Below are 15,131 nucleotides of genomic sequence, written 5' to 3' on the forward strand. Positions count from 1 at the left end.
CATTGTGTAACACTTTCATCAAAAGCCAAGAAAAGCAAGAGACTTCAAACCTGAGAAATGCAGCTGTAAGAACATAAAGTAGGTGTCCTTTCCTTTGTCCATCTTCATCAAAAAACAAAGTAGATTTATCCATTGAAAATTACTATCATAACTATACTGGCAAATAGCTATGAACTTGCAGTACTGAAAAGCATGAGAAGGCTACTTGGAAAATTCTTTCAAACACTGTAAATCTAACTGGCAAGCTTTCTGATGCACACATGCTATGTGTTCATACTGCAACTCTCCCAACACAGAAGAATCTATTCTTTCACAATACATGTATGGATTTTTGTTTTAGTCTCCGGCAACTTCCCTGCAAATGGCTTCCTAAAGTTCTTGTGGTCCGAGCAGAGTAGTAAATGCTGCTTGCTTTTTTAAAGTATCTATCTTTTATATCCATAGTATAATTAGGAAAATAGGAAATGAAGTAAACTAGTTTATCCCAGCACTGCTGCAGGGCAGGTATAGTTTCTAGTATTTTTTACTGGTTTGGTTTAACACACAAAACAGACCTCAAGAAATGTGGCTTCTTTCTCTATCAACAGAGAAGACCAAAATATGTGTCTCTGATCATATCATAGGTGTATTTCTAGTATGACATGGTGCAATACTTTCAAAAATGAAGTGTAGGGTTAGAAACCTTTGTAAGACCTTAAAAAAGTCTTACTTTGCAACAGAAAGCAAATAATTCAGTTATTAAAGCTCTACATGTTACCAATAAAAATGTGTAAATAATACTTATCTATTTGTACGTGTGCTGCGAAAATCCACCACTTACTGCTTTTTTGCAGTAAGTTTTCAGTATGTCTGATACTATACATATATAGGTACTAGGAGTAAATGTGATGAAGGATTTTGTTGTTACTTACTCTGTGGGAACTTTGGTGGGTTATCATTGACATCTGTAAGTGTAATTGTCACTTTGGTTGTCCCTGAGAGGCCTCCCATGTGTCCTCCCATATCTTTTGCCTGTATTACAACATGATATTCTTCCTTAGCTTCTCTGTCCATATTTGGAAGGGCAGTTCGTATAATTCCTATAAATACAAAGAAAATACAGCACATAGAAATTTTCACAAGTTCACATCACAAAAAAATGGATACTGCATTTATAACTTGCATTAAAATACAGTAATACTTGCAGTGATGGTGCAGATTCTGTTTTCCCTTCACTGTGCATGTGCTCACGCAGGAGAGTTGTTAGCAGTTTGGGATGCGATAAAATGAGAAGCAGAAAGCAAAGAACCAGTGTTCATTTATAAGGGATGTACTGAATGGCTCCCATTTTGGGAACAAAACCAATGGGAAATTAATCAAGTACCGGTGTGGCAGTGAGAAAAATGGGAAGAAATCCTCAGCATTGCTAAACAGAAATCTTTCCTAGTAGGATGGGTAGCTGTACACCAAACAGGAAATCACCCTGCTCACCTTTTGAACAATCGAGTAGATTCACTAACCCATCCAGCCACATTAGTAGTGGAAGTGGAGGGGAAAAAATGGGGACACCTGTTAGAATGGTTACATGTTAAATGGGGTCATTCTGCAAGTAAAGACCTTTATAAAAAGGCAGTCATCAGGGGATGGTCCATAATGGAACACCGTTATCTCAGCACATGGCCTATGCCATACATGATTAGGGGAACATAACCCTCTCAACGACCAACTGCTACACTTAAGGTACAACAAGGGGCTGTGGGATACTTGGCAAATAGAGTACATCAGTCCTTTTTGTCTCTCAGAAGGAAAGCAGTACTTGTTGGTAGGAGTTGAGGTAATTTCTAGAGTAACTCAAGTTGGAGCTGTCCTGCAAACAACAGGGGAATATACAGTGAACAGTCTGAAATCATGGTTTAGTTTTTTTCCTAAACCCAGAGATACCCAATCAGATAATGGTACCCACTTTGCTGCTGGTGTGGTTCAAGAATGGGCACAAGATGAAGGGATACAATGGATTTTCAGTACCCCATATTATCCCCATGCAAATGTTATTGTAGAATGTACTAATGGACTCCTAACACAAATCCTAAGACCATATGACCCTGCATAGGTGGGACAAATATCTGATGCAGGAATTAAAGTCTGTGGATGATGGGGAATATATGGTTGCCCCAGACTCACAGCTTTTTGCTCTAATCCTCCATGCCTCTCACCCAGAACCACAGAGAATAAGAACCCAAGGAATCCATTGTACTACCTACAACAACCAATTCTAGTGGCTTTATCTACTGTGGGACAAGTACCTCTAGTACTGAAAGCTCAAAAATATCTGTATACATTGGTAGCTACTGATGCTTATGGGAAAGATCATCGGATGCATACCAGATGGATCATCCCTTCTTTTTAGATCAATAATGTACAAGTGGTGTTGGACTATGAGGTCCGAACAACTTTCTTTACAGGAATGACTGGACAAAAAGAAAATCAGGTGAAGATCCATGTGTTTGCTTGCTGATGTGCCCCTACTGGATCCATCTCCATTAACTTTTCTCTACCAGGTATCTCCAGAGGTTTGCGGAATTTTATTGGCTATAGTTATTTTCTAAGTATTTTATGGGGTTTTTTCTGCACTTTTACCCACCACATCTGGTGTGACAGACCCAACAGTAATCAAGCTGTATAACTAAGGTGACAAGCATCAGAGAATTGTGATTCATCTATGCTTGTCCCCTAAGTAAGCAAACTGCAGGTTTATTGCCCCACCAACTTGGCTTGAAGTCAAGCCGCATAGCATTTTTAACCTGTCTTAGAAAGACATGTCTTGGATTAATGTGTTTATATGTGTTATGGCAAATCTACTGCCGGAATCAGGAACATAACCAATGTAAAAATACTTTATCCACTCAAACCACTCATGGTTTGGAGGACAACTTAGTCCTAACATTGATAAAAGGGTTTGCAACTGCCCTTAATGAATCTAGTATTGCTGCTTGCTTGCCTCTGTCTAAATCTGCAGAAGACTCCCTTCCCACTGATATTCTTCCCACAGACATATCAGGAAGTTTGTTACGACTGTGGAATAACCGGGGTATCCTTGAAGTAGTGAATTCTTATTCCTCAGATAGAAGGCAAGTTTCTGTACAAATTAATCAGCCATTCAATTTTTCCACCATCAATAGCACAACCTGTACATATTATGAAGAAGGCTTAAACATAACTTCTATCTGTGATCAGATTTTATGCAGAATCATGGATTTACAATGCTGGAGACAGGAAACTAGCATCCTAGAGTTTAATCAACCCATAAACACAGCCTGATGCATAGAGTGGAAGAGAGGACAAGATTGTCCCAAGAAAGCTAGCACTCTCCCCTCCCCCTCCCCCCCCCAGTAATAATAATTATGCCTGGTTTGGATTTCACAGTCAGGGTTTCACACCATTCGAACCAGGATTCATTTTTGCCTCAGTATCAAACAAGTCATAATTGTGGACTTGCCAAAATGTAACAAATTGCTCTAACTGGAAACAATACAATTTTAATATGTGTTTGTTTGCCTTGTGATTGTCATTGTGGACAATCACCTTCCTCTGATCTCCCAGAGCCATAGTTCTCAAACTTGCACTGGGACATATTTTGGGTTTGTAGAAACAGTTACCTTTAGATATATTATTGTTAAATGAAGGTATTGTTCATGACTGGCATAGCTATCGTGCGATGTATGATTATGCGTATTGTCACTTCTTCTATACTTTCTTCTGATCTTATATGCCTATAACCACAGTGGATGATGACACCCGACACTGAGCCCAGCAGTGTTTGAGCCATAGGGTGGTGTGAGAACCTGGATATTGAGCTTGTCTCAGGCACCATTTGCATTTGACCATGGGAAGCTCTGAGCCTAAACAAAGCAAATAACAAGATTGTTATCGATGGCTATAAATACTGCTTAGATAGGATTGTTCTGACCCCTTTCTTCAAAGCTGATAAGCCTGCACAGGAATGTGAAAGGATGACTGAAGCATCACTCAGAGGATGGAGCTGGAAAGCAGACACCATGACATGGGGACAACAGCCACATGGAGAACCCTCAAGGGAACCCCAGCTTTGGAACTGCACAAGTGCTCCCTAAACTGCATCCATTATTGTCATAGTAACGCCTCTCTATGCTTCATATGTAAATTATGGACAACACCCCAAAAGAATATGAGCACAAAAGTGCCAGGCTCAGGTCAGAGGGAGGGCTCCCACCACCGACGATACCCTGGGTATCCATGGGTGGTGATACTTCTCTATCTTTTTCTTTCTCTTTTTATATCTTTCTGTCCTCCTCTCTTTTTCACTGATTATTGACTAGATCTAAGTTAAAACACACGGTATGGGACTTCTCATCCAGTTAAAGCAATCATTGTTGAGCCATTATGTCTAACTGCATGCCTTGTATTTTGTATTAGTGAATCATAAAACTGATTGGTTGGTGTCTTTTCACCCTAATTCAGTACAAGAGTATCATGAACTTGGTTGTTGATCCCAAGGGGAGGGAGGTCATATTAAATGACTCCTTTCAGGTCACGACACTAGTGTAGTGTACCCAGAAGCTATACCGAATGCCAGGGGACCAACCTGAGAAAGAGCTTAGCTAGAATCAAAAGAGAATAAAGGAACTTTTACTCAAACACATCAGGAGAGATATACAACTGTACTGCCTCAATCAATATATTTAGTTCTTCATTTAATGTATTCCATTTATGAGGTCCTACTCAAATAAGCTGCTCGATAATACCTGTTTGAGCTTCCACTGAGAAGTACGGCTGACCTTCAAGAATACTGTAAACCAATTTGGCACTGTTCCCATAGGTAGGATCATCAGCATCTGAAGCTGTTACCTGAATAACTGATGTACCTAAAAACGGAGAGCAAACACAGAAGCAATACAGTCAAAACCAAATATGTCTGAAAGAACCATGTAGAGATGCTTTCAGTCATACAGCATAACTATTCTTAACTTTTTTATTTCCAGGTTTGGTAAATGAAAAAAATCTACTTGGTAATTTATATGTAACAAAATAGACTCAAATGATCCAACAAGATTTGTCACCAGCTGTGATGTGGATTAGTGTTCTAAACAGCTAAGATATAAAAGTCAGCAGTCACTCTGTATCATTATGTTTTTTCCTCAGTAGTTTAAGCATTATATTGCTTTTGTCATTAGACAGCCAAACAATAGATATTTCTTTTTATATTTTCCTCAGTGAGTTTCAGAGAAACAATTTCTGTGGAAATCTCTGATATAGACACAAACCCAAACAGGAGATGAAGATGCATTAGACAGTGTGATGGTGACTCCCTAGTTTTATTACACAGCTCTGCCAAAGGAATGATCGTGACGTTTACTCCACAGAGGATTCATACTCCATGAATTCCAGGGGACCCTAATGCTCCTTCCTAGGAGGAAAAAGTCCTATACTAGGAACCACCTAGAGACACATGAACCATGACAGTTAGTGCTGTGCAGGGTTTGATTTGGTCAGCAAACAAGACAAATCAACTGTGTCACTGGCTGAACATGAAGTAAATTTTACTGACACAAATTCTAGATGACAAGAATTAAAGTCAAGACACACTGACAATGCAACACCTTCCATAAGGCCAGGAACCGAAGTGCATTTAGGAGTACTTACCTACGTTTGATCTCTCTGGCACATTTGCATGGTAGTTTTCATGAAGAAACTCAGGCGGGTTGTCATTTATATCTTGAACTTTAACAATGAATTCAGAAGGTGGTTCTAAAGGTCTGTTAGTGTTCCTGTCTACAGCCTGTGCAGTGAGAGTGTACTGAGCTCTCTCTTCCCGGTCCAGTGTCTTTGTGGCATGGATGTTCCCTGATTTGTCATCAATAACGAAAATGATTCCTGCTCCTTCACCTGAGAGTATGTATTTAATATTTCCATCCCCAGAATCAATATCTGAATGAAGCTACAAAATGAGAAACAGATACACCTTAACAGGATGGTATACATTTAGTGTACATGTTCATGAAAAAAAGAGTTTACAATATTATTATCATTTCATATCTTTCAAAAATCTTGCCTTCCAGCAAGCAATAATCCATACTCGGGCACATGCTGTGAACACATCTGCCCTGCATTCAGAGAAGCTGCCTGCACAGACCTGCATGCTGCTACCGCACGTAGGGTGCTACTGAGACCCAGACTTGAAGGTTTAAGAAAGAGAATACATGAGAAGATACAACAGGTTATTTATTCAAATGGAGTTGGAAGGAAGAGTAATTTGTACACTTTGTACACTTTGTACTAATCGTATTTTACTAGGTTGCATGTAAAAACATGTTAAGTGACAAATGGGGTGTAAAGGATGATCCAATCAGTTTTACCAATCAGATTACCAACATTTTTAATTGCCACCTCTTTAATATAAAAGAAGTAACAAATGCTTACTAAATATTCTTACTTTCACAACCAGTGCACACTTTAGTGAGATGAATTGGGGAAACATTGAGTCAAATTACATATTTATTGATTTTATATTGACATCTATAAATCGCACAACACTAATCATTTTTTAAACCAGAATAATTCGAATAGTATTTGCTGTCACTGATCCTATTCTCCACTCTTTTTGTGCTGGGGTTAGCACAGTTCTGCTGACCATTTCTAAACTGGCAAATGCACTGTTTTATTTAGGTATTTATATTCTGTTAGTGTCAGAGAATAACAGAATAAAAAATTAGTCCAGGATGTGTGTAGATACTCATGTGCACACAGACATATCTCCCTCTATACTTACTCTTCATATATTTAATTTTACTGATAACTTAAAAATGAAAAGATGAAGAGATACCTATTGAGCAGTACACTTTCACTGAGATGCTGGGTTAGATACTACTATTTTTAAAGACCCAATAACGATACCATGTATTCTCGAGACATACTGTTGCTCAAGTGGTTGCTGTGGTTCTTGCTGTTGTGTTAAATAAGAGCTTGTACACCTTCATTTGAACACTGCTGTGGTCAATGGAAAAAAAAATTGTGTTTGCTTCAGTAGTTTTTTGCTTCTCACCTGAATTCTGGGTGAATAAGTAGCTGCTGAAGAAGCAACTAATACAACAGAAAGGAACAATAAGAAAAAAAGCAACTCACAAAATAATATAAATTATGCATATTAGCTGATGAATGAAAAAGAAATCCTTTCTTACCCTTCCTACTAGTACAGGATCTGGTCCCGTATACTCTTCTATAACAAAGAACTGATTCCACACCCAGCCTCTTTTTGAACGGTGCAGAACTTGTCCTTCTTTTCCTTTCTCATGGTGACCATGAAGTGATGGCCTCGTGTGGTTCAGTTTTTCTGTAGTTATGGCATGGCTGTAATACAGCATGCCCAGGCAGATAAGAGCAGCATGTAAACAATTGTCCTCCTTCATTTTTGGTTATTTTGTAGGCACAGGAGTATCCAAGAATATACCCTTTCCACCTTTGAAGTCAAAAAGTTTGAGGCTACTGGAAAGATTCAGATAAAATGTGCACATAGGATGCCAGCACACATTAAGCACATCACTTTAATGCTCTGAAGCTTCCCAACTTAATTCCTGAAAGAAAGTAAAATGAAGAAGACTGTCAGTTCTTTTATGCCTTTGAAGTGCAGTAATTTTTTTATTAAGCAAAATAAAACTAGAACTACTTTAGGAAATTTCAAGATAATAAGAAGAGTAAAATATATTAATAATTATGAGATACTGAATAATGAACATATTTGTGGTTTTGTTACATGTACATGCTACATGTAACTGCCGCCTTGTGAATCTCCTGACTTGCTGTTCCTGATTCATTTAAAAGTTGAAAAATAGAGAATCGTATTCTCTTATGATTCTTCTAAATGGATTTAGCCCAAGATGCAAGGTAACTGTAGAAATATCTACTTTATATCTAAAGTCTCTTTGGAGCTTAGATACAAGACCTAGTTATAAACTGTTAAGCCATAGGTTTAGATATAAGATATCAAGGTATTTGCTTATCAAGAACGAAATACTTCTACACGTGCCTGGAGAAACGTCTTTTGATGACAAACAGATTTTCATGCTGAAAATAACTACTGATGTTTTTCTAGGCAGGAGCAGTGGCTGACAGAACTCAGAGGACCTACATTTTGGATTTAGACCATTGAAGTAGCTCTTCTACCTCTCTCTGAGGGTCAACTCATCAACACACACAAGCAGCACTGATTGCTAAATCTGCCATCTTTAGGCTGGTGACAGTAAGTGCCACAAACCAATAAAAATATATTCAGATACTTTTGATGATATAACATTTGGTTTTGGTATTTATTCTTATTTTTCCTGTGATTTTAATTACCAGAATTATATAAATTTCTTACTTTCTAATAATTATTAAAAGTCAGAATTAATATTCGAAGAAGAAATTGCATAATACAGTGAAACCTGAACCAGCTTTATACCTCCAGTAGCTAGCAATCCATCATAAAGTCCACTTTGTCTTGTCCCTGGCATTTCCAATATATTCTCTTTCAATCTTTACAGAATAGCCAATTTTTACAAGGTCCCTATGTCGTTTGTTTCAGCTTTCAGTGTAATTCACTTCTCTCTTCTGTAAGACACTAATGAAACCTCAATGTTACGTTCATACAGGCATATGTATAAATAATAGTTAATTCTAAAAGGAAAAGACACTTTTTCCCCCCAGTTTTGCATAGAGAAAACAAAATTGAAGCCCCTAGTATGCAGTACTTATGAAGCTTCCCCACCATTTAACTTTGTTAAACCATTGTAAATCTTTTTAAAGACAAGCCATCGTGTTCTCTACTCATCCCACAGATGTAAAATGATTTATTCTGTCCTGCTTAGTAAACACCTCTAGATTTACAACCCTGTGGCATGTGTAAATTTATCTCCACAGCAAGCAGGCTCTGCTATTACTTTTGTCTATCGAAATTCACACACATACTAAGGCCAGTTCAGTCTGCTTCATAATTGCATTCAGTTAATCAATGATACTGCTGTTTCAGATGTAGTTTGCCTCAAAGTGTCCTTTGAGCCAAATAGTCTTCAATGCCATGCCCAGTATAGCTAATTATGCTGGACAAGTATACCTGTTATAGGGATCTACAGCATATTACTCCTGTGTAACATTTGGAGGTGTTTGGCTCTTGGACTGTTAAATGCAGCTTACATACTCCAAACAGCAATGAAATAGGAAGGTAACGCCTAGACAGCTGTGCATTTTCAAACCTGCCCTGAAAAAAAAATGTAAGTAAACTGCTTAGATTAACAGGTTTTGGAAGTGTTTGAAAACGAAACTCCCTGATAATTATTCATCATTCACATCACATAATGATCTCAATAATGAAAATAAGTAAACAAACACAACCATTATTCCCAAACTTCTCAATTTTATAAATAAGCTTAACAATAATGGAAGAGTCAGGCTGATACATATGCTGCTTATTATCAGCTATTCTAGTGTGAAGTGCTGGAAATGAAATATTAATCACACATCCATGCTTAATTTACTAAGAAGGATTTAAAGCAATAATTGTTTGCTAACCTTTTGTTTTATCTTCTGCATACACATGTATAGAGAGGAAGCAATAAGGCCACATGTCATAGAGATAAAGAAAACTTTTATGTTATCTCTTATCCAGTACTTGGGAAAAAAAATAAAAAAATCACTAAGGCTTTTTATGGTAATTACTTCTGTTTTGACTTATAATGTGAAAGGACTCCTCACCAGTAATACCGAGTTGGCTTTTAATAAGTGACCTACTTGCATATAGGCTGAAATTAAAGGTAGAGCTGCCGCCAGTATGGTCTCCCTGGCCTCGTCATGCCCCTCTCACCTCCTCCCTTCCTGAAGTTCATACTCTGTTCAGTTACATAGTGGTTGCCACACTGCTAAACCCTCTGACTCCTATCAGCATAAAAAAGCTAATAGAATAAACTAACAGGGTTCCACTGAAGTCTATGAAATTACTTACATTCAAAACTGCTACAGTTTGACTTTTTATAGACCACTTTCTTCCTGAAAGGCAAGCTGCACAAGATGCTTCTAACTTAAAGCTAAAATAAACTTCATTAACAAACAAAGTAGTCTTGCTAACAAGAAAGAAGCCACTTTTTTCTTTCATTTTTTTTCCCCAAAACAATCTATTTAAAACCTTTCAAACATTTCAATCTTAACTCAGCTGCTGAAAGCCTACAGTTTCCTATTTCTTCAAGCAGAAAATACAGAAAAACAGCTAAACAATTTATAAAGTGATTCCTTTTCTTGTGGAAAAATACTTCGTAATCCTGTAAGCATGTAATACAGATCTAAGGATGGCAATTGCCACAGCTCACTGGACTGCTGCTCTGGTGAGCACAACTTTTTTGTGTGTAGCACTTTTATTCAGGCATTGCACAATACTACACAGACAGGGAATTGTCAGAACCATTTGCTGTGAATGTTTCTAGTCTTATTTAAAAAATCATGACCTCAGAGATACCCACAACATTATTGTTATTTCTGCACCTAAATTATAATCCTCAAGTACAGCAAAGCCAATCTCAGTGGAAAGTTGACCAAACTGCAACATCCTGGGTTTTTTCCATTGTTGTTTAGAATTGCATATGTAATTTTTAAATCCTAAGTTTTCCTAAGAAATCTGTAAAAAAATCTGCTTCCCACTTCCTTAAAAATAGTGCATGCTGGGTTTGAACTAAGATGGACTTCTTCTCAAAAGGAAGAATTGCATTAATGTATTTGAACAGCATACAAATATTGGCAAATTTTGGTACTAAATAATAGCTTTAGCAGGGATAAAGGGAACATAAGTGTTAACCAGCCACCACACAATAACAGATCACAGTAGAGAGGCACATAAATGCAATGACATTCTCAATGCTCCTGGTGTAAGTTGATCAGTCAAGGTACTCGGCACAGAGTAGAATCATGGTCTTGGCTGCTCCACAGCACATCAGCTCCACAGCACATTAGCTCCTCTCTTCTTATGCAGCCTTGCACTGAGACGGTCAGGTGCAAAGACTCAACCCACAGCACAGCATAGGGGAGAGGTGGCACTGTGGAGTTATCCCAGCTCTAATGGGCTATTCTAAAGTCAGTCTGCTCCACAAAACTTCACACACAGATTTGAATGACTGTTCATAGATGACTAATAGACAAAAATAAAGAGCCAGCAAAGATTATTTTAATGACAAGATCAGTTGCGGAAGTGAAGTCTAGCCAATTTTAATTTTTTTTCATTATATTTATAGCAAAGATAATCCCAAACATTCATGATGACTTCCTGTGGGCTATTAAATGACCATATGCCAAATTATAATAGACTAAACAATTTTTCTGATTTGTCTAGCCCATAACTTTTGGATGATACATTAAAATAGCAATTGTTCTCAGGAATACACTTGGCAGAGAGCAGTCAAGAACATATTGTAGCAATATAATAATGGATGATTATGTTCTGAACTGTTTTGCAAAAGTATCAAGTAAATATAGTGAACTCTCATTCCAACTGAGATTTTAGCTGTAATTAGAATTAGCTGAAAAGATGAATGATTTATTTTACAATAATTTTATTGTCAGACAAGGACATGAATAGTTTTTTAATGGCAGAATAAATATTGTATCATATTAGTTCTGAAGCTAAAGGTGCCTGAGTTTAGTGTGTAAGGGTGGAGTGGTGGGTACACCTGGCTGATCTCCATGGAGGCAGGCAGGGACCTGCTGTGGCTAGGCGATGCACCCAGCTTTACAGGGGCCTCTCCTCTGTGTGATCCAGCACAGTAAAGCTAACAAGAACTTGGCCATTTTCTGCTTTTGGGAAGGGCTGTTCTGAGCAGCCTCAGAGCTCATACTCTGTGATTTAACTTCCATGGTTAGCTAACAGTCTCTTTCTTCTTAGAATGCTGTAATCAAGGTCATGAAAAATGAGCAGTTCACATGAAAAGAAGGTAGGAAAAAGATTTCCAGGTGAAATAATCAGTTGAGTCCCACTGAGATCACACTGGTTAATCTTTAGGGCATATCATGAATTTAACTACTTTAGGAGTTTTTAATAAAATACATGAATTGAGGGATGTGGAATAGTTCCATTTTCATTACTCATGTGCATTGAGTATGTATAAATGTATGCATTTCAGTGAGAATGCAGGAGTTCAGTCTGGCATGTATTTTTATCCCCTTGTAGGCTGCTGAATTCAAATATCTGATGCCTAAGTATGTTTAAGAAATTTATATAAATTAATATGAAAATATTTTTGAAGGATACTGGTTCTTGTTGCAGAAAGCTATTCAGCCCTAACCAGTAAGTTTCACACATCTTCATAACAACATTTGGGTTTAGTTTGTAATTAAAAAAAAAAATTTTTTCTTTTTTTTTTAATTTTTTTCCTGTTTAAGAAAACTTTGTTCTCTTCCTTCACCCATTTCATGGAAATGGTACACAAAAGTAAATGAATAGCCTGGTCCTTTTTGTTTATGAAACAAGATAAAATACCAAGAATCAGTACCTGCCACGTATAAATTTTCTCAATTACTTTTTGATTTTAAGCTGTTCTGCATTGTCAGACCAATCTTTGAATACATTTTATTTTAGACTCACTGTACAACCTACTTGTGGAAAAGAAGGCATCTCATTTCATTTAATGAAATAATATTATGCAGTGTATCAAGATCTGCTATACAGCATATCCAGTGTGTACGACATACATAGCAAAGCCAATTCTTAAAATAAATCCTTTAGTCCTGACAAATGCCAAACTTTCTGTGAGATTCAAGGTACCCAAAATCTGGACAAGAGTAGAATTAGGATTATGGCTTTTTTTTCATGGGAACTAGAGTATGCCTGATTTTTCCTTGATAAAGCTACTTATATGATATGCAGAACTGAGAAAGGATGAGCACTAGGGCATCATCATTTGCAAGGTGTACTTTAAATGGAACAAACTAAACTGGAGAATGAGACAATATCAACTTTTTAAACTTTCGGCTGCACCTCAGCAGTTAAGGGCTTTATGCATGTCTTTCCAGTCAGGAAATCATACCACTGGGAGATGGAGTTTTGCTTCCTCAGACGAACACCTTTTCCCAGGGCAGCATTAGGACACAGAGCTCTGTGCACACATCAGCAGAGTTCCTTCTCTAAGTGCCAGGTCCATGGCCTTTACTCATCACATACAAAATAGGAAAATTAAAAACTGAAGAACTCCATGCCCAGCAAATGGATTTTATGAATATGACTAACCCCGTGAGACTAGTCATACATGTACGTATCTACTGGGAATCAAGCACTAACGACTGATATCCAGTAGTCTAATGGAAACCATTTTGTTTAAATGACAAGAGCTCTGATCTCTGATACAAGAAAATATTTTCATGCAGTATATGTAAGTGCTAAATCTTAATTTTCCCAATTCTAAAGCAGACTGCCAGCAATTAACTCCCTGTGAGCCCTACAGAAACACTGAATCTCTTGTTGAAGCATATTTCAGTTCTCACTGGAACAAACAGTAAATAACCCTCATCTGAATCTGAATGCAAATTGATGTAAAGTCTTTTGTGTCATTCACAAAACATAATTAGTCTTATAAGACAATGTATCTAGTCCAGAAAAGGAAGTTTTTCATATTTAAAGATACTTGGGGAAAAAAAATCTCATAGTTATTCCACTAAACAGTGAGAAACTCACACTCCTCCAACTCATATTCTACTGTTTTATGTGGGAGCACAATGCAATTGCAAAGGTTATAATCTGAGGTTGCAGTTCTGCAGAGCTAAGCATATATAGAACTTTATATATGGTGTGCAAACAGCCAAGGTTCTAGGAGTATTCTACTACAGAGAGATTCTAGGTCATGGCAAGATTTGTATGTACTAAATACATGCATAAAGTCATTACAGAACCGGCAATTTTCATCTTTAGCAATAATTCCCTTAAAAATGATAAGTTTTGGAGAATCCTATTCAGAGTTCTGTAGAAATCCTATGAAAGGAAGTCTTAGTCTTTTGCATTTTAAAATTATGTTTTATAGCACTGTATTGGATTACTGAGAGGTTTAAAGCCAATAATCCCCAGCTGCTCTAAAGAATAGTTCTTGAAAAGTAGCCATATTTTCCTATAGCAGCTTTGAGACTCAGTATTAAGGAACCATAGACAAAACTATGAAATGATGGCTTTTTGAAAATAGAAGTCTCGTTGCAGGAAAGGAGAGGAAAAATAACCTCCTGACTAATATGATGTAACATATCCTTCAGTATTCAACTTTGAAATCATTATGGAAAGAAAGTATTTTCACCAGGCTGTGATTTAATTTGTACTCATTCAAGAAGAATGAAATTGACACTTGGTGTACCTCATACAAAGCAATAGAAAGTAAGAAAACTTAGTACATGACTAAAACTTAGTGAATGACATAGAAGTAAGCCTGAGAGAGTGATATTAAAAGGCTTGGGGAAATGAAAAATGGCTGTAAACAGTTTTACATTTACTTGCTGCCCTGGGGAGATCCACTTAAGATAAATGTGACAGAGGCTGTCTGTTTTTAAGCATAAACTCTACAGGAGAACAACTACCATAAGAAAGGTAGTCTTATTAAAGAACATGGTGATTGATAGAGTCAATTGAAGTAATGACTAGGCTCTTGGTACAGTTTATTTTAAATAGTAATTGTGTTCTCGTGCATCTCAGACAAACTGGGATTCTCATAATTTCCTGTATACTCAAGGGCCAATAGAGCTGCAGCCTATGTCCATGCTAGTTTCAAAATAGTTTGCTCTTATGTAAGTAGCTATAAATGATGTCCCAAGGAGGAAACAAATGACAGCTGAAGTCAGCTTACACCCAGCTGCTAATGCTGTACTTACATGCTAAGCCAACCCTGAAAAGTTTTTTTTCCTCTAAGAACTTATATTTATGAATGGCTAAATAACACTTGCGTTGTGACTGATGGTCCTTTTGGTTTATGCCAAAAATGAGGCAGAAATACAGGATTAGAGAGTGATAACTGAAAATCTACCAAAAACTAATGACTACTAGCAAGTCTATTCTGTTACCAAACCAAACCAGAAAGAATTCCAACGAGCAATCCATTTCTGTTCCGATCTATAATCTCCTGCTGACGGGC

The 15,131-nt window shown here is 37.2% G+C and overlaps 1 protein-coding gene across 1 annotated transcript in view; it reads right to left on the reverse strand.

The window, feature by feature from the left end:
• Positions 1-15,131, reverse strand: part of CDH11 (cadherin 11, type 2, OB-cadherin (osteoblast)) — a 41,931-nt gene that overhangs the window by 16,604 nt on the left and 10,196 nt on the right. Inside the window, exons 2-5 of the mRNA XM_010010172.1 lie at positions 7,194-7,586; positions 5,659-5,953; positions 4,761-4,880; positions 912-1,079 (exon numbers count right to left, since the gene is read on the reverse strand). Coding sequence (XP_010008474.1) covers positions 912-1,079; positions 4,761-4,880; positions 5,659-5,953; positions 7,194-7,421 — 811 coding nt within the window. The 5' untranslated portion in view covers positions 7,422-7,586. The remainder of the gene's footprint in view (positions 1-911; positions 1,080-4,760; positions 4,881-5,658; positions 5,954-7,193; positions 7,587-15,131) is intronic.

This window comes from Nestor notabilis, unplaced genomic scaffold (assembly GCF_000696875.1).
Source record: "Nestor notabilis isolate BGI_N333 unplaced genomic scaffold, ASM69687v1 scaffold33022, whole genome shotgun sequence".
Lineage (NCBI taxonomy): Eukaryota > Metazoa > Chordata > Aves > Psittaciformes > Psittacidae > Nestor > Nestor notabilis.